The 19,012-nt window shown below is 47.5% G+C and overlaps 1 protein-coding gene across 2 annotated transcripts in view; it reads right to left on the minus strand.

The window, feature by feature from the left end:
* The window catches only part of MYO10 (myosin X), a 206,989-nt gene that overhangs the window by 4,693 nt on the left and 183,284 nt on the right, over positions 1-19,012 (minus strand). For both annotated transcript variants that reach the window (XM_026506716.4, XM_048224254.2), the window contains 13 exons: positions 18,757-19,000; positions 14,998-15,093; positions 11,811-11,904; positions 11,030-11,085; positions 9,136-9,278; positions 8,671-8,865; positions 7,205-7,362; positions 4,589-4,712; positions 3,804-4,101; positions 2,977-3,184; positions 1,965-2,101; positions 1,063-1,183; positions 223-675 (listed from right to left, as the gene is read on the minus strand). In XM_026506716.4, the coding sequence (XP_026362501.1) occupies positions 223-675; positions 1,063-1,183; positions 1,965-2,101; positions 2,977-3,184; positions 3,804-4,101; positions 4,589-4,712; positions 7,205-7,362; positions 8,671-8,865; positions 9,136-9,278; positions 11,030-11,085; positions 11,811-11,904; positions 14,998-15,093; positions 18,757-19,000 (2,327 nt within the window). The remainder of the gene's footprint in view (positions 1-222; positions 676-1,062; positions 1,184-1,964; positions 2,102-2,976; positions 3,185-3,803; positions 4,102-4,588; positions 4,713-7,204; positions 7,363-8,670; positions 8,866-9,135; positions 9,279-11,029; positions 11,086-11,810; positions 11,905-14,997; positions 15,094-18,756; positions 19,001-19,012) is intronic.

Raw genomic sequence — 19,012 nt, forward strand, 5'->3', positions numbered from 1 at the left:
TTCACTCCTACTACCGTGAAAGCATTTACTATCAGGCGAGGAAAACACTTTTGGTGGATGAAAGGGTGTGTTAACGGTAAAGCATGGAGGGGAGGGTTGCTCTAACAGAAGAGGGTGAGAGAGCAAAGTCTCAGTCTTGCCCCCGCCCTATGTACTCAGCCCCAGCCGCACTGACGTGTGCTCTCAGGCCCACCAATCTGAGAAGCAGCTGTCAGTCCTCACCTCCACATCGAAGAGCGTTGACCCATAGCCTGGCCACTCCTTGATCAAGGCCATGTACTTGGTCATGGCCTGTTCCTGGCCCATTCCCTGCAGTTTCTTCCATTTGTCAATGATGCTGGCCCGAGCCGAGGAGACTTCCTCCTTGATCCACATGTCCAGCATCTGTTCCTCCTCGACCTTCTGCCGGACGACGGAGCCTGTCCGGAAGCTGCGCCTCAGCGTCCCCTCCAGGAAGCTCGTCCGCCTCTTCTCCAGCCGCTCGCAGGGGGTGAAGCTCTTGGTGGACTGGCTGATGCGGGCCTTCAGTCTCTGCAGGGAGTAGATGTCCTCGAGGGGTGGCACGGAGGCGTGCAGCGAGTAGTCCCCCTGCAGGTACTGGAGACGCAGGGCCGCCAGAACCTGCAGGTTCTCTTCGGGGGCTGGGTAGTGGCCGCGGATAACCGCTTCGTGCGCCTGAAAGGAGGCGGGCAGCCGCGTTAGGGGTGCGTGACCCGAAATCCACCAGGCTTACCCTCCAATGTCACCTTCCCTGAAAACCATACCCTCCCCGCTTTTTGCTGCTTGAAATCTCTCCCAAGCACAGACGGCATCTCACACATATTTCATCCCTTACTGTCTCTCTCCTCCCAGCTAGAACAGGTCTTGGCACAGGACCTCAGACAGCATGTGTCGTGGTTTTGTTCCAGGGACACATGAAGGAGCAGCCGCCCTGGGCATGTTGGGAAACGGACCGCCATGCACCCCCCCCCCCCCCGCATCAACCCCTAACTCAGGAGGAGTGTGAACAGGTTTCAACCCTGTTCCCAAGCAGAGGAATCCGTTTCTGAAAGTTCCTTCTACCTGTTCAAACATAAACGCGAATTCCACGCTGTCTTTCGGCACATTGTCTGTGTCCAGGAAGCAGTAAAGTTTGAAGTAGAATTTCCAGGGCAGGTCCCCCACCTCTGATGTGGCAGCCAGCCTACGGACAGAAGGCAAGGGAGGTTCAGAAAGCAAAAGGAAAAATGGCCTTTTGGTGCCACAAGGAGTTGACTTTAGAGGACTTATTCCTTACTAACTGCTTTTAGCCAGAAGTGAAAATCATGCTTTTATTTTGGTCTCACTTTAAGACAACGAACGGGCAGCCTTCAATTACACTGTGCTAACGATTTTCTACGGGCCCCAGTCAAATCAGTACCAGCTAAACATTATGCTGACTCCATAGAAAGAAAAGAAACAAAGACTCTCCTTCCTTCCCTTTACCAACCCTCAAATTAACGAAAATATTTGCAAAAATTGACACGAATATTCCTGTTCCATATAAACACAGCTTCCATAATATCTTTTGTGCTACTGACGGGATAAGAAAGTCCTAGATCAAACACTACAGGCCTGAGAGATATAAGAATGCAGTCTGAAGAGTGTATGAGTTTGCTTGTGTCTGCTGGCACAGTTTCGAAGCCAGTGACAAGTGAAAAGTCTAGAATCAGGAAATTCCAAGGCAGTGTGTACAACAGGGAACTGAGCAAATGGGGTAAAGGAACAATGGCGAACTGAATCTTATTGGAGACAGGGGCTTTATCTAGGAATCAAGAAAAACAGGCAGCAAGAGGAGATGACAAGTTAAACATGCTTCAACACAGATAAAAGAATAGGAAATCAAATGCACACTGAAGCTGTGAACAAATGGAAATTCAGATCCTCAGCTCTCACTCTTAATGTCTTTATCCCGTCTGCCGGCACCTCAGGGGGGAGGAACTCACTTTTCAAACTTTGCTAACACGTCCGCTACGATGGTCCGGCTTTCAATGGCTTTATCAACACTTCCGTTGTACTCAAACAAGGCAAACATGTTCCTGCTGTCCTCCATGGCCAGGCCTCGGATCAGCTTCTCCACCACCTGCAAGATACGCCCCGAGGTTTTCAGCTTCCAGCACGTGGTTCTGGAATGTGCCTTCAGTGGAACCCCGAGGGAGCTGCTGGCATGTGAGGGGCAGGTCCCCCCCAAACCTGTCATGTGTGGTCACCCAGAATTCCAAAAGTGCTGCTTTTCCATTGTTCTACAGAAACCAGATTTCTGTTCTTTGTTAGAAATAAAGAAAGAAAGAAAGAAAGAAAGAAAGAAAGAAAGAAAGAAAGAAAGAAAAAAGAAAAGAACACAGAGCATTTTGCCCACGTTCTCGCAAACCCACACAGGTAGGAAAAGTGCAAAAAAACTGAAGCCCTCTCTTTCATCTGATACATTTCTCAACTTCCAAGAAACAATGGCTTCCACTGACGTTTCCTCCTTCCCACACCATAAGCTTTTCTGGGTTTTATTGCCCTACGCCTTTTAGCCAATTGGTTTTAGAATGCTAAATTTCAAGTAAGGGAAAAAAAAAAGGAAGAAGAAGAAAATGCGCTCGTCTGACCCATCCCTGTAGATGTTTGTGTGGCAAACAGAGACCCTTTACCCCAGAGCTGCCACGACAAGCCCACGCCACAGCGGGCACGCCGAGTCGGGCACTGATCTCTGCCAGCTACGCACCTGCTTCTTGCATGAGCAGGATTAGGTCTCAGCTGAATTTTTGTGTTTCTGCTCATCTCTGACACATTTTTCTCTCTTCATACGTGAGTTTGGTTGTAGGCTACAGCTTGTGTACTGACTTGCTGTGTGAGGCACGTCACGACTGCCTTTTCAAACGGTAGCCCCCCCGACCATGTATGCCCTTCCCAACCTTGGCGCATCGGCCGTGAGGTATCGGACAGAGCGCGACGCAGGGCTTTCTCCCTCACCTCCCCGGCCGTCGTGTGGGAGTTGATGGTGATCTTGCAGGAGCCTCCCCCGTGGCAGTACACTGTGGACGTCATCTCCTGCCTGTGGATCAGGGCCTCTATTTCATCTCGGGAAGGCACAAACTCTCTGCATTTGGTTTTCTTGAGAGATTCATAAATGAAGAGGGAGTATTTTTCCATCTCGGTTCCTGGAAACTGTTCCCGTATCCTAGGAGACAAACACTTCATTGTTAATTGCTAGACTGAGGCTGGCTGGCGTCCGGGAGCCGCCGGGGCTGCTTTCAGCACCGTGCCGACCGAGGCACCGAGGGGGCCCCCTGTGGTGCAGAGCAAACACCAGCCACTTTCTGTGCAGGTTTTGTTTAAATGCAAATAATTAAAAAGTAAAAACAAATCGCAGCGAGCCAGTGCTGGACGGGAGCAGCTTTGCAGCCAGCTGACCACTGCAGTGCTGCTGAGGGTCCCGTCTCCTCCTGCTGGATGAAAACCGTTTCTCCGCGGTTCATCGGAGTCCGAAACAGAATGTCTCTGCCTGCTGGATCCGGATCAGAATATCCAGCCCCCCTCCCCCCGGCCTCATTTATTCAGGTGGTGGTAATTAAGCGGATTGCACATCTTAGACGTTAGGACACTACACCGAAGGGCTCCCGGTCCCTACGACAGCCTTGTGTGGCTTGGCTTAGAGAGGACGATGCCGACCCTGAGTCCGCTTGTCTCAGGGACCCGCAGGTGTGACCCAGACGTCCCCGACTGCACTAGGCGGCTTCCGTTTCCGGTCCTCCTCCCCTGAGCCACAACCCCGCAGAGCAGCGGCGTGAGGCCCCTACCTTCTCAGGTGGAAGCGGAGGTACTTGAGGATGCCGCGGCTGGGCAGGAGGGTGCAGCTCAGACACGTGAGGATCTGCCAGCTGCACAGGTTGCCCGCGCTGCCCGGCTGCGGCACTTTGTTGGTCTGCTTGATGAGCTGACAGTACAGCTCGTCTCGCAGAGGCCGGAGGTCGTGCCCCGTCTGCAGGATGCCCTGGATTATGGGGATGGGGTCAGACATGGATTCCAGCTGCTGGAGGGAATTGAAGATCTTGATGGCTTCATCCTGAAGGGTGGTGTAGCCTTTGTCTTTGAGCACTAGGAGTAGGACACACAGAGGTCGTTACACGAGGGGTCTGGACGCGCTGGAATCTAAGCAGCACACGCGCACGAGGGGAGTGAGTGGGGACAGACAGCGGCTTCAGGACGCGTGCTCGCCACGGTCCCTGAACCTCTGACTCAGGTGAACGACGCTGCCGAAACACAGAGGTGGGCCAGTTCGGCTGTTCTGTTACGTGATTGAACGATTTTACCCTATAAAATGCTTGCTGAAGAAGTTGGCCTATTGCCAAACAGGTTCCCGATTTGTCACGGAAGACTTTCAGGATTGGGTTGTCTAGCACATTCAGGCAACTCGGAGTTCGCAGGGAGGCCTGGCATTTCCTGCCTCCCTTTAAAGTCGTTCTTTCAGTCACCGATCCCTGCATCACCACAAACAACGATGCTAACACGACCGAGCTAAGGAGTGACCCGGAGAACAGAATGCGGTGTCCGCCGCGGGGGGTGGCTGGGGCTGGGCACTCACAGTTCAGGTTTATGTCTCCGTAGGGCAGGGGCAGCAGCGGGGAGTGCAGGGGGTGGTGCGTGTGGCGGAGGATGGGGTTCCGCTTGTAAATCTGCTCCACGACATCGGAGTTTAGGCAGTTCTCCTTGAAAACAGAAGGCCCGGTAAAGCAAGCAAGCTTATCCAAAACGTGTGTACAAGAACAAAAGCATCTGTATTTTTTTTTTTTTAATTTTTTCTTTTTTAGAGAGAGCATGAGTAGGTGGGGAGGGGCAGAGGGAGCGAACCTCAAGCTGATTCCATGCCCAGAGCGGAGCCAACATTGGGGCTCGATCTCATAACCCTGAGATCATGATCTGAGCTGAAATCAAGAGAGTAGCAACTTAACCGACTGAGGCACCCAGGCGCCCCAGCATCTGTGTTCTCACACATGAACATTTTCCAGAGTCTAAAGCATCCATGAGATGCTAGAGAATCTAACAGTAATAATTTCAAGCATGGAGGAACCTGGGTGGTTGGTTAAGTGTCCTACTCTTGATCTCAGCTCAGCTCTTGAGCTCAGGGTTGTGGTTCAAGCCCTGTGTTGGGTTCCATGCTGGGCATGCAGCCTGCTAAAAAAAATAATTTCGGGGAGCCTGGGTGGCTCAGTCGGTTAAGCATCGGTCTCTTGGTTTCGGCTCAGGTCATGATCTCAAAGTTGTGAGCTCGACCCCAGAGTCTGGCTCCGGAATCAGTGGGGAGTCTGCTGCTTCTCCCTCTCCCTCTGCCACTCCCTCTGCCCACGTACTCTCTCTCTCTCAAATAAATCTTTAAAAAAAAATTTCAAGCATGAAGATACCCACAAATCTGTTTTTGAAGACAAATCACAAATACGTATTTTTCTCACACACAGCTCATTCTCTTCATTCCATGTGTATATGTTTTCCCATATTATTAAAAATATTTTCCCCTAGAGATTATATATACTTCAAAAAATTAAAGTTCTTTCGCTATTTAGGCATCAAACATTTAGCCAAACCATGTATTTTTATCTACAATTCGCTTAAAAAATACATTGTTTTCATTCTTTAATTGATCTTCTATATTTTCTCTATACCTGAAAATTATACATGTTGATATGTTATTAGAGAGACATGCCTGCCTTCTCTTTCCTGAAATTTAAGAGATCCCTTCGTAAAAATTCATCATGTACTTATGATCCTAAAATGTTAACTTGGGATTCGAAAAAGGCAAAGTTCCTTTTAGAACATTAAATAAACAGAAGAGTTGGAAGAGAGGCAATGAATCATTCTATCGTGGTAATTTCCACTATGAAACTTTTTTAATAACACCCAATTGAAAGCCAGGAGAAAAAAAAACCTTTAATTATTTCAACAATTTTGTATGGACTTAATTAGGGCAACCTAATTTTTTAAAGAGGACTGTTTCATATTTGGAAAATTCTATTACTCTTTTAATGACAGATTTCAAATTAGAGTACATAAGAATAGATAAGACACAGCTTTGAAGACAAAGTTCAGCTGATGTATTTTCACCCCTTTCTCAAAAGAAAACTTCAAAAAAACTTGTTTTAATGTTAAAAATGAAATTGCTAGTATTTAGTATCCTGGGTTTCATGGAATGCTTTGCAGAGTCCTGGAGAATAAGTGACTTGGTGGAATTTCACTCCAAATACCCAGAAAACACAGCACTTTGGAATCCACAGGCACACTTGAATTCGGTGGGAAATGGTATCCTACGGACATATTAGACCCTCTCCCACCTCTGCGAAGTCTGAGCTTGCCTCCTGGATCTGATGAGCTAATTTCCTTTCATGTAGATCAGTAAACACCTGCCTCGCTATCATTCTCAGATCTCTTCTGTTCTGTTCCAGCTCTTTCCTTGGTATTGGGAATCTATCTGATGGATAACTTAGAGAAACAGCAGTAAAAACAATCCCTTTGACCTGGTTCTGCATCAGGGACTGACCAGCTATGTGAACAACACAACCAGAATATTTGATGTCTCTGTTTCCAGTCCTGAAAAACGAGTGCGGTAATCTCTGTGCGTGGCTGCCACATAATTATTCGTGCAATGTATACTCACTGAGCAATTCATCTTTATAAAAAGGAAATTACAATTTAAACAAGGTTAATGAAGCTTTCTGTAAGTTTGGAGGTGCCTAAAAAAGATTCCAAGTTTTCTAGACCAATCCATGCTGCTGGTGAATCCTCCTGTGTGGTCCAGTAACTGCATAGTAAGAGTAGAATTACCGTGTTGCTCCTAGAAGGTCCCCACAGCAGGGCTGAAGGGCATGTGGCAGCAGGTCATCCCCACACAGGTCACACTATGTCCCTGGGATGGGGAACCTACACCCCAAACCACAGACCATGATCCCTCTGTCCACACAGCCCAACACCCAAGTTTGTCTCAGCAGCAACATCTGATGCCTCCTGGGAAACAAAGTACTTTTAGTGTCGATTTTCACCTAAGTGCTCACGTTCAGATTTCCAAAAGCCGTGATATTCCAACAGAAAATTCACCTAAAGTTAGTTTTGATGACAGAATAAAAACAGAGCTTGGCCGAGGCCCTGATGTTCCAAGGGTGGGAATCGGCAGCTACCGTGAACCACGCTGACGAGCGCGGCTCCGCCTTACCTTGATGTCCTGAATCAGCTGCTGGGTGGGAGTGTCGATCGGGGCCTTGGTGTCCGTCACGTTCTGGATGGCGCTGGACCACCTGGTGGCCTCGTTGAGCAGCTTGGTGTAGAGCCGGTAGCAGTGCTTGCGCCCATACACGGTGACGTTCCAGTAGCCTGCGGCAGAGCCCACGCACGAGTTAGCCGCACGGCCGCTTGGCACCCGCGGCCCAGACACCCAGCGGTCGGAGCCCCTTTCAGCAGTTAATTCAGCAAAACTCGCTGCATTCCTAAGTGAGCGAGGTGACCCACCTATCCACCGACCGGAGGAGCTTACGGTGGAGAGGGGAAGACAAACACAAAACACCAAAACCCAGGATTCAATCTATCAGCGGTAACAGGGGCGCCTGGGTGGCTCAGTCGGTCAAGCGTCTGGCTCAGGTCATGATCTTGGGGTCCTGGGATCGAGTCCTGCATCAGGCTCCCTGCTCAGCATGGAGCCTGCTTCTCCCTCTTCCTCTGCTCCTCCCCGCTTGTGTGCACGCTTGCGCTCTCTCTCTCTCTCTCGTCTCAAATTAAAAAAAAAAAAACAAACCCTTTAAAAATAAATAAATGGTGTAACACGTGCTCTGAAAGAAACACAGGCATAAACTAAGTTGCTTTGACGGCTCTGGAACCAGAGAAAAAACGCTTCCTTCCCGTTCTGATGCTCCTTCTCCTTTCCTGGTGTTTCCTCTCCTTAGACTCTCCCTTGAGAGAAAGCACTTCAGCTAAGCAAGCAGTCTGTGTGTCCAGAAACAAGTGGTCACTTGGGACAGAGGAACTGTATTAAAAAAGCACAAAATCGGGGCACCTGGGTGGCCCAGTGGGTTAAACATCTGCCTTCAGCTCAGGCCATGATCCCAGGGTCCTGGGATCGAGTCCCGCACCGGGCTCCTTGCTCAACGGGGAGCCCACTTCTTCCTCTCCCTCTGTCCCTGCCCCTTGCTCCTGTGCTCTTCTCTTTCAAATAAATTAAAAAAATCTTAAAAAAAAAACAACACAAAATCACAACTGGCAACAAGTCAGTCTAGAAATATTTCCATAATACTGACAAGAACACAACTCAGCTCACATGACTTTTTGTTCTATGAGGTTAGTAAGCTCACGGACAGTCAGGATTCAGCTTTCTTGGGCTGCACAGGACTTTCACGGCACAGAGATGGAAAAGAGGAACACACAGCACAGCAAAAGCGAGCTCCCCACAGCAGAATCTTTGTTTTTGTGTGACTGTCTTAACAACATTTTTGCAACCCAATTAAGCAGGACCTCTTTACTATGGTTTCAATACTAAGTGTCCATAGAGCTAACCACAGACGGCCTCAGACGATTAATCAACAAGAAATGAGCTGCTTTTGGGGGAAAAAGAGAGCACACACTCCGGGGAGCAAACTCATGCCCTTGGGCTGAGCGAAGCCAGGCTCGTCGCGGGCACGTGGCTGTTACCTGTCTCTTTGAAGATCTTCTCGTCCGGAGGCACGACGGAGCAGAGGCTGTTGAGGACCAGCGTGCCCAGTTTCAGAGCATTCTTCTCGGAGCTCTTGTAGTAATCCAAGGAGTTGTGCGTGAGCACAAACCACCGTTTTTTTAGTTTCAGTGAAGACATCTTTGGACTGTTTTTTACTTCTTTGTGCAACCACCCTGGAAAGAAAGATTAAAATGTCAACGAAAAACTACGAAGAGAAACCCCCAAATACCAGGTAATAAGTTGCGGGATGCTTACAGATGGTCCTACTTCTATATATTTGCTGGAAAAGGCCATCCATCCATGACCGTTTCTTACGTGACTTTTTTTAAAGCAACCTCAAGAGTCAAAATTCCTCAGAGCAGCTGCTCGCGTGGGAAATGCCGCGGTATCTACGCGAAGGGAGCCAGAGCAGGCTGACAAAGCAAAGCCGTGGTGGCGGTCACCTCTGACGATAAACTCCTGGCCCTCCACTCTCGTGTCCCCCTTGGATCTCTGCAGCAGCGTGATCCAGTGGTGCATCTCCTCCGGCGTATCGGCGTTACAGTGCAGCACCCGGTTGGCCGTGATGATCACGAATGCATTGGGTCTGAGCGACAGGGCGAGAAGGAAGCAAAGACTCTTAGCTTTCCCGGCGGCATCACCTGTCGGAAGCAAGACCGGAGGCCTTTTTCTGGCGCAGGGTCACGGGGACTGAAAACTGCCGCACTGTTTGGACTTTATGCTAAGGCAAATCTTGCTCATTTCTGCGGGGTGTATTTTATGCATCATTGACCGTTACACTTGGAACCACACTTTCTGAAGGCCCTGGAAGGGGAAAGATTTCTTCATGCAAAACTTTCCAGATGACACTTGGTTCGGGGCAAGCTAAATAAGGTGACGATGGGGGAAAATTTTTTTTGATGCCTCTCCAAAGTAAATTTCTTTCTGCCTCGGGGCATGGCCTGGGGTGATATTTCTGTGGGTCGGTAATGAAATGTCAGACAGCAGTAAGAAAAGAAGATCAGTGAATAAGTGTAAACGGAACATCTTATGCACTTGATTACGCTTGCTGCAAAAAGCCACCTGGGTCCGTGTGTTCAAAGCAAGCTAACAAAGGCTCATTTCCCAGTCAGGGGTAATGTAATAATGGAAATTCACCTTCTCCCTCATCTCTGTCTGGCAATGCCCTGAGTCTCTCCTAGGCCCTTGCTCCTACTCATTCCTGCATCTAACCCCTTAAGCTAGTGACTGTGAACGATTTCTTACAGATTTTCAAATGCTTACAGTAGCTCAGTGCTGCAGAAATTCAAGAAAAAGCAAGATTAACGGGACTGTAGTAGACAGGGAAAGACAGGTGCTCTTTCAAAATAAAAGACTTTTCTATAGTCGGGAAGGGAGAAAGGAGGGCACTTGCGGGAGAGAAGGGTCTGAGCAGTGACGGAAAGTTCTACGCATGGATCCTCATATGCTCAGCCTGCTAGAGAGAAGGGGTTTAGGAGGAGACAGATGTAGAGAGGGTGGGAACTTGACCGTCAGAATAAAATCTGGGCTATTGACAAAACACACTTGTTAAGGTTCCCGAGCCAGGTGTAGGATGGCACAGGGTGATACCAGAAATGAAGGGTCTGTGAATCAGAAGAGCCTCCGTCAACGGGCCGATGAAGACTCCACGTAATTCTGCCTAGTGGTCACCATTTTTGTTGTCAATTGGAATACATTTCTATTCACTTTCTAAAGCTATGCTCCTGAAGACAGAAGCCAATTTTGATTCTTAACTCAGAATTCAGAAGGCAGCAAAGAAAAATAGGAAAGATAAAGACAAAGGTCAATGGTACAGACTCTTGAGGGCATCCACGAAGACGAATTGCCTTCAAAAACAAAACCAAAACATGCAATCTTAAGGGCACAGATAAGGTGGAAATGTCAAGGAAAAATCTTTGTGCTTTTATTTATTAATACTCTACGTATAAATTGCAATCAAAATCCTTTTTAAGTTCATTATTACGTTTAGAAAGGGGAAGACACCCTTCCCTATGCTGGAATACTGTTTTCCGAAGCAGGCATTTTCTTCCTCTATGAATCCTGGGTTGATCCCTGTATCCAAATGAAGAATATTCCTCTTGTGTGTATGTTTTTAACTATTTCAGTTAGGTTTCCACAGTCTCCCCCAGCATCCCAAAGATACCCAGAGAACAAGACTTCTAGACGATACAGAAGTAGACACGAAGAAAGAAGCCTGGGATTGACCACGTGCCAACACACGGCCCAGAATCATTTCATGGCCCAGGAAAGAACGTGGCTCAGATGCGGACAGAGCTGGTTACTAATTTCTTCTGCTACGAGTCAAACTCGGCTTACCTATCGGGACTATCAGAGGCGCACACAGAATCAATCAGCCCCACATCCAAAGTGCCCTGGAAAGGAGCAAAAATGGGGGGAAGAGAATCATTAAAGCACAGCACACATGACCATGATATCCCTAGGTCACGGCTCTCTAAAGAGGCAAAGATACACTCCTCCTTTCTGCATTAACTGTAAAATAATAGTTCTCTAAGAAAGGTCCCCCTTCAGGTGGTGAGCACGGCCTCCAAATAGGACAGAAGCTACAGGTCACACATTAAAAAATACATATAAATTATTCTTTGTTTTTAAAATAGTTTCAGTGAAAAGTGTTTACAAACTTCTTTCAACAGTACACATTTTTTCTGACTTACACTGGGATCCATCACTAAATTTAGACTTACTCTGCTAAGAAACTTTGATGTGAAGTTGCTCTTAGAAGAAAAGAAAACTTTATTTCTAAACTATGGTTGTATGGTTCTGCATGTGTCTAGCACAGAGTGAAGACTGAAAGGACACAAGTTAGAATTCACTACGTCCTTTGAAGGAAAGTATAGTGTGCTTCCATGATGTCATAAAACTCGGGATTTTTTTGGTTCTTTTAATAAAGTGGGAGGACTGAAGCCTATTACAACTTATAATCTTCAACTAATTGTTTTTCTGCATGATTTTAAAAAATATTCCTTTAATTACACTTTTATCTCTTGAATTATTACACTTTTACTTAAGATGGTCTGGAAATTCCCAGGCCCCCTGCCACCCTGGGGACGTCTCCCTCCACCCCACGGCACTCACGCACCACGGCATTCTGCGGGTTCGCCTGCTCGTCGTGCATCTCCCGGATCTCCTGGTCGGTGGACGCATGCACCTGACTCAGCACGCTGAACCACTGGCTGTGGGAAGGAGAAAGGGACTGTCAAGAAGAGGCCAACTGCTGGACTGGCAACACGGTGACTGATGCCCTTCTCCACATTCTCTGTGAAAATGACATTTCCTCTGAGCAACTTTGTTTTTAATCTGCCTACACTCCTCATGGGTACATGTGGGTTTCATGTTATCAATGGGCAAAGGTAGAAAAAACAGCCAAAGTGCTTTTAGATACCAGCTGCCGCAACTTAGATCAACGGGAGATCCTTTCCTCCAGCTGCCCCAGACCTTGAGACGTTGAACAATGAGGATAATGAAATCCTCGGTTCCACGCGAAACACCTCCATCCAGGACCTTTACTGAGGATATTATCTATAACCGAAGGAATAGTCAAGTGCCTTTTCATTTTTTAGAAGTGAATTCCAAAGTAAGAAGTCAGTGACGCCAGAGCACCATCTCAAGGTGGCCACTGAGGTCGATTTTCCCTGCTCACTTCCAGGATGGGGTTTCCAACCACCTGATAGCATTTCTACTTAAGTAAGAACAAAACCATAGGAGAGCTGGAAACAAGAAACAATTGCTTGAAGTAGAAAGTGGAAAGTTATTTTGACTGGAGAACTCTTCTATCTTCACCTCAAATGAGTTTTCTCACAGCCTCATCAGAATCAGACAACAAAGGAAAACAGGTCAACCCCAGAAAAGTCAAGCTAAACAAAGTCATGATGTAACTAGAAACACAATACAGGCTTGAGGAAAATGACCACAAATATCACTCATCCATCTGTCTGTCCATCCATCCATCCATCCACCCGTCCAACATTTATCAAGCAACTGTAAAACGGACGAGGTGCCAGGGACATCCTTCTCCCACAGGGGCTGACAGAACACACATATGTGCGCCTACGAAGCACAGCAGAGGACAAAGCACTTGGTGTATATGAGGGGACATTTAAACAAAAAACGTGCACCTGCAGAGAAAGGTAAGCCACGTATCTAGAGCAAACACTAAACTCCATCTCCTGTGATTCCTGAAGGAGAAAAATGTGACCAAGAGCTTGAAAATAGGCAACGTACACAGACTCCTAGGGAAACCAAGGGAAACATCTCAATACAAGTTTGCTTCATCAATTCTGATTAACTTAAAGGCAAGACTGAAGTCCCTGCTTTATGAAGCTCAAAAATTTCTCCAACCAAACACTGAAAAACACATACGTTCAAGATGTAGGCCTCATGGAATCTCTCTCTCACACACACACACACATGCATATGCACGCACACACGAACAAAATTTGCTGGGCTTTCATTCTGTTCAGGTGACACTCTTAAATTTACAAATTTCTCCTCTTGGATCAAGTTTAACTCCATCTGAAAAGGAATTTTTAAAAATGTGTTCTATTGGTCAAGAGAAGAAGTCCTCAGTTAAAATATCGCAAACATTGGGGCCCCTGGGTGGCTCAGTTGGTCAAGCATCCGACTCTTGATCTCAGCTCAGGTCTTAATCTCAGGGTCAGGAGTTCAAGCTCCACACTGGGTGTGGAACCTACTTTAAAAAAAAAAAAAAAAAGTCCCAAATGTTAAATTTAGCAGGTTCGTTATGGCATAAAATAGAGAGGACGGCTCCCAAACGCTGGGCCTATAATTCAGCTGAAAAGCTGTGGGCATTCCACGGTCCACAAACAACCACGGGCAGTCTCCAGGAGTCCCAGATGGAATGACGGGGCTATAATTCCAGGTTTGCTTGTTTTTCCAGTCTGTGTCATAATTTGTGGATCCAAGCAGGGTTTTAGTTCGTTCCCATGGGAAGAATTATTTTCTTTGTCCTTAATGCGGCTGCCATGGTGCTGTATCAACTCAAACATTCAAAGGGCAAAGGGGCAGTAGCGACAGGCACTGAGAATTCATTCCAAGGGTCTAAGATTTTGGAGGTCAAAAGTAAAGGCTATAGGCCGAAGATGCTCTCCGGCATTGCTCAGAGAAGACAGATACCTCCAACACAGCTCTGTGGCTGTCAAAGCAGCAGAAGAATGAGATGCTTGATTGTATCTCACCCACTGTGTGACCTTGTCATGCATCACACTGGGGAACAGATACCAGCTCGCTCCCTTTTTCCCACATCTCCCTAGGATGGAAACCTGAGGTCCAGCAAAGTGAGACCACTTGATCCAGCCAATGGACACCAACCACACTGTCCTTTGAGCTCAGTCAAAAATGTAAGCTCCTGGGGCACCTCGGTGGCTCAGGGCGTGATCCCAGCGTTATGGGATCGAGCCCCACATCCAGCTCCTCCACTGGGAGCCTGCTTCTTCCTCTCCCACTCCCCCTGCTTGTGTTCCCTCTCTCTCTGGCTGTCTCTCTGTCAAATAAATAAATAAAATCTTTAAAAAAAAAAAAAAGTAAGCTCCATATGAAACAAGAAACGTAATGCCTCCGTTCAGTAGAATTGAGCTGCTGTGACTTCACAGATTATACTCCCCCTTCTCGTACCTGAGTCTCCTCCTCTGTAAAATGTGGTTCACGGTCATCATAGTAATAATGCTACTACCTTGTAGGGCGGCTGTGAGAATTAAATGGGTCAGTATATGTGAAGCACTTTAGAATACTGCCTGAAATCGAGTAATTCTCTACGGGTTAACGATCTCTTCTGTCCTGCTGAATTGAATTCTTCAGTGTGAAGACCCTAAATGCTCCTCGAATGCCACAGTGCTATCATTTATTTAAACAACCAGTGGTTAATGCTCCTGCTTTCTTGATCCCTAAGCAGACACAAGCTATTCCCTTTCAAAGCTCAGAAGCTTCCAGAGGGTGGGCTTTCGGCTCTGTGTGGTTGCACGGTTTCATACGCTGCTCAGACAAAAGCCCGAGCTGAGATAACAAGGGGTCTGTCCGGTGGCTTTCAAAGCTGGAAACCCTGGACTGTGTGTGGTACTTGGACACCTTAACCCAGTGGAAGATTCCCCAGGGGACAAGCATGTCAATCTCATGACTCAGTTCTTCAGCCATCCTAACAGAAAAGCCCAACTAGAGAACCAAGTATGATCTTTTCAGAGCCGGCCGGGCAGCGCCCAGGCCTGAGCAGGAATGAGGCTGTTGTCTGGCGGCATTTGACAGCTGAGTCTCACCTGGCGTCTTCGGGGGATTCGGCGATCAGGTGGAAGGTCCTGTCGGCCATGATGATGTCAATTCCGTTCTCTTTGCTGGTGTTATCTATGATCTCTCTGCAAAGCAACAAAAGCGTGAAATACAAATCAGGACCACAGAATCCTTAAGAGTAAGTGGGAAAAGCCTTTTCACTAAACTGATGGAGTGGGAAACTGTAACCCAAAAATCAAACACCTACTTTAGCCTTGGTTTTTTGTTTGCTTGTTTTGTTTTTAAGAAATGATGAAGATCGCTGTGGCCTCTGGGGGGAGGAGGAGGGGGCTGTGGCTGGGCTCCTCTCCGCTTCCAGGCAGAGGAAGGCTCAAGCCGGAGCATGTTTCCTTGGGGTAGGTAGACTGTGTAGGGAGAAGGCTCTCTCCTCACTCCAGCCCACCCAATGCCCACCCCTGCTGAGGCCCTAGAAGGCTTGGGGCAGCCGCCCGCACGTTATTTCCACTGGGGGCTCTGGGCTGGAGAGCAGAGTTTGGGTGTTTCTGGATCTCAACACCATCTTGCTCTCATCCCAACAAGCCCTAAACCACACTGAAGGTTTAAAATCGGTGGACCAGGTTAACAAGATCCGGGTAAAACACAAGCAGACATTGGCACAGAACCACAGATGGTCAAATAGTTGATGAAGAAGGGTCTCGGGGATAAAGCCAGCTTGCTTCGACCCCTGAAGTAGAACTTTTCCCAGTACAACATTCATTTTACATCTACACAACGGAACAGTCTGACTAGTTAGAAAAAATAAATATCTTACAGATAGAATCACTGAGACAAGATAAAACATTTTTAAAAATCAAGATGGTGAGAATTCCTAGAGCAGCGTGTGACACCCTTTCTGAGCAGGAAGTGAGAGGTGACAGGTGGGCAGGAATTAGTCAAGCCTCGGGTCACGGAGTCTCCTGAGCAGGACCCCAGGGACACTGTCCAGACCATGTCATCCTGGACCGGCCACTCTGCCTCTCAGGAACTCGGTGACCTTGTGTATAAAATGAGAGGTGAGGGGCGCCTGGGTGGCTCAGTCGTTAAGCGTCTGCCTTTGGCTCAGGGCGTGATCCCGGAGTCCTGGGATCGAGCCCCACATCAGGCTCCTCCACTGGGAGCCTGCTTCTTCCTCTCCCACTCTCCCTGCTTGTGTTCCCTCTCTCACTGGGCTGTCTCTTGCTCTGTCAAATAAACAAAATCTTTAAAAAAAAAAAAAATGAGAGGTGAGACTGTGATGTGGCTGGAAGGCGGGGGCTCTCTCCGGGGTGGGGCCCAAGAAACCACACTTGTAAAAAGCTTCCCTGGAGAGGGAGTGATGATATTGTCAGGGTCCTGGTGTACATAATCTGGAAACTGTAGGATAAATGGCGGTGGCGTCTTCAATGACAGCGAGTGAGGAAAGAAAATGATGGGGGTGGGGGATGTTGTATAAATTATAAGAGATTTGAGAGATCTGTGGATGGATTAAAAATTCTAAGCCTTACTTGGATTCCGATTGGAAGAATTACACCAATCTGAACCAACGAGAGAACTGTCACCTCCATTTTCAAGACAACTGGGGAAATTTAAACAATGACTGGAGTCTGGATGATTGAGAAGTTAATGTTATCTTTTTTTAATGTCACCATAATATGATTATATCTTAAGAGTCTTAATCTCTTTTTTTTTTTTTTTAAAGATTTTTTATTTATTTATTCGACAGAGAGAGAGACAGCCAGCGAGAGAGGGAACACAAGCAGGGGGAGTGGGAGAGGAAGAAGCAGGCTCATAGCGGAGGAGCCTGATGTGGGGCTCGATCCCACAACGCCGGGATCACGCCCTGAGCCGAAGGCAGACGCTTAACCGCTGTGCCACCCAGGCGCCCCAAGAGTCTTAATCTCTTATACTAAAATATTCAGAGATAAAATTGTGATGTCAGGAACTTGCTTTACAGAACACGGCCTGTAGGGGGAGCAGTGTGGGTGGGGTTACAGATGAAACACTATGGCCACGCGGGGGTGGTGGGAAAGCTACCTAATAACACTCGGATTTCATTATATTCTTCCGCCTACTTCTGCATAGGACTGAAATTTTCTGTAACATTTCAAAATATAAAGAGGATCCTTTTAACTAATGTCAATAAAAAATCTTAATGTGGTGAAACCCTAACAACTCCTTGCCCTCCCTCTGCAGAACAGGACAGAAATGGCCGAGTAAAAGCTAACGTCTCCTTAACTCTGTAATTTTCACAAAGCACCCAGAGAATAGGGCTTTTTATTACGCAGCACAGAGCAAGGTGCACGAGGATTATACATCAGTTTCCTCCAGTGAAATTCCCTCTCTGCCCTCCTCCTCTGAGCTTCCTGGCCTGTGTGGGTGAGCCTCCTATGGGGTGAATCAGGAGGAACATCGGGGACGCAGGGCTGAGAGGCCGAAGCACCCAGCTGTGTACGCTATGAAAATTTCTTGTAGGATTTAGACTCACAGCCCCACACACTCGCTCCTGTGCTGGAGCATGGGATCCTAACGAACTCCAAGGGGCAGCCTGGAAAAGTCCAATACTCTGCTGTCTGCACCTCATTATTTGCCTTAAAATTAAATGCGTAGAACACTTTCCTTGCTTAACTTCCCACTTTTCAATAGATAATGTTCTAAAGTTGCCGATGCTGGTTAGCAACAACACGCCGTGTTAAGGTCTCGTGACTTCAGGACTTAATCTCCTGTCTCAAAGCTCATCTTACTCATTTTCTAAATACGGTGATTGCTTGGTTTTGAGCGGAGGGCTACAGGTTATCCCAAAACGTTTAATGTGTAGTATCAAGTTAGCTGCTGCTAAGTCCAACCATTTTCTGGAAACCTTAATTTTTAACCAAAATAATAGGTCCTCAATAGTCCAGTGCTTTGGTTCTATAAAAGGGTGCCAGAAAAAGGGGGTGTATTGGATTCAAAGTCCGGTTCTGTTCCTCTCATTGTTGGCAACAAAGATGCTGGTCTGTCCTGTAGAGGTAAAAACTAAAGGATTCATTTCAAAAAACATCTCTAAGAGTGCAGGGTATTCAAGAAGTTAAAAAAAAATGAAGGTAGTCAAAAGTTACAATCTGCCAGTTACAAAATAAGTCCTGGGGCCATCATGTAAGCATGGAGAATTAGTTAAGAATACAGTATCAATGATTTGGAAGGTGCTAAGTGAATAGATCTTAAAAGTTCTCATCTCAAGAAAAAATACGTTAACTCCGTGCGGTGATGGATGTTAGCTAGACCCCCTGCGGTGATCATTTTGTGATACATACAAACGTGGATTCACTCCGTTGTAACATCTGAAACTGACATGCTATAGTCCATGACACCTCCAAAGCTAAAGCAAAAAACCAGACACTCCAGATGGGCAGTCCGGTTCCAACTTGGCCATCTGTTACGGTGTGCTGACCACTAAAGGGTTGGTTAAAGGTCGGAAAAAGGTTCTTAACCCGCTGTTCAGTATTCGAGGATCCCTGCATACAACCAATCACATTCCCACAGGGACCAGCGGGCATCTTACCGAGAGCCAAGGGTCTGAACGTGACCACGAGAAGTGAACGGTCCACAAAGCCATTTCCCCAGTCCCCTAACAATTCTATCAGCTCGAGTGAATGACTGGGACTCACTCAACAGCTGCTACAACCTCCTGCTTCAAAGACCAGGGACCAGTGGCTCTGGAGGCCCTGGCATGAATGACCAAGCAGCCCCAACGCACCACCCAGCCGGGCCACCTCCTGGGTCCGTCCACATACTTGGCCGTCCGCACTTCCAAGGTGCCTTTGAGCTTCTCCTCGCTGTCGTTCTCAAAGTACATCAGCTTGGACTGGCGGAGGACAAACCAGCGCTTCTTCCAGTTCCTCCTGGACAGCGTGGACGAGCCGCCGCCTTTTTTGTGGAGCCAGCCTTGCTTGAGGGCCTCCTGCTTGGAGCGGAACCACAGGAAGGTTTCGTCCTTGAGGACGCACCAGCGGCGTTTCCAGGAGTTCATTAAGCCACCTGTTCCCCGAA

Source organism: Ursus arctos, unplaced genomic scaffold, assembly GCF_023065955.2.
Source record: "Ursus arctos isolate Adak ecotype North America unplaced genomic scaffold, UrsArc2.0 scaffold_15, whole genome shotgun sequence".
Classification (NCBI taxonomy): Eukaryota; Metazoa; Chordata; class Mammalia; order Carnivora; family Ursidae; genus Ursus; species Ursus arctos.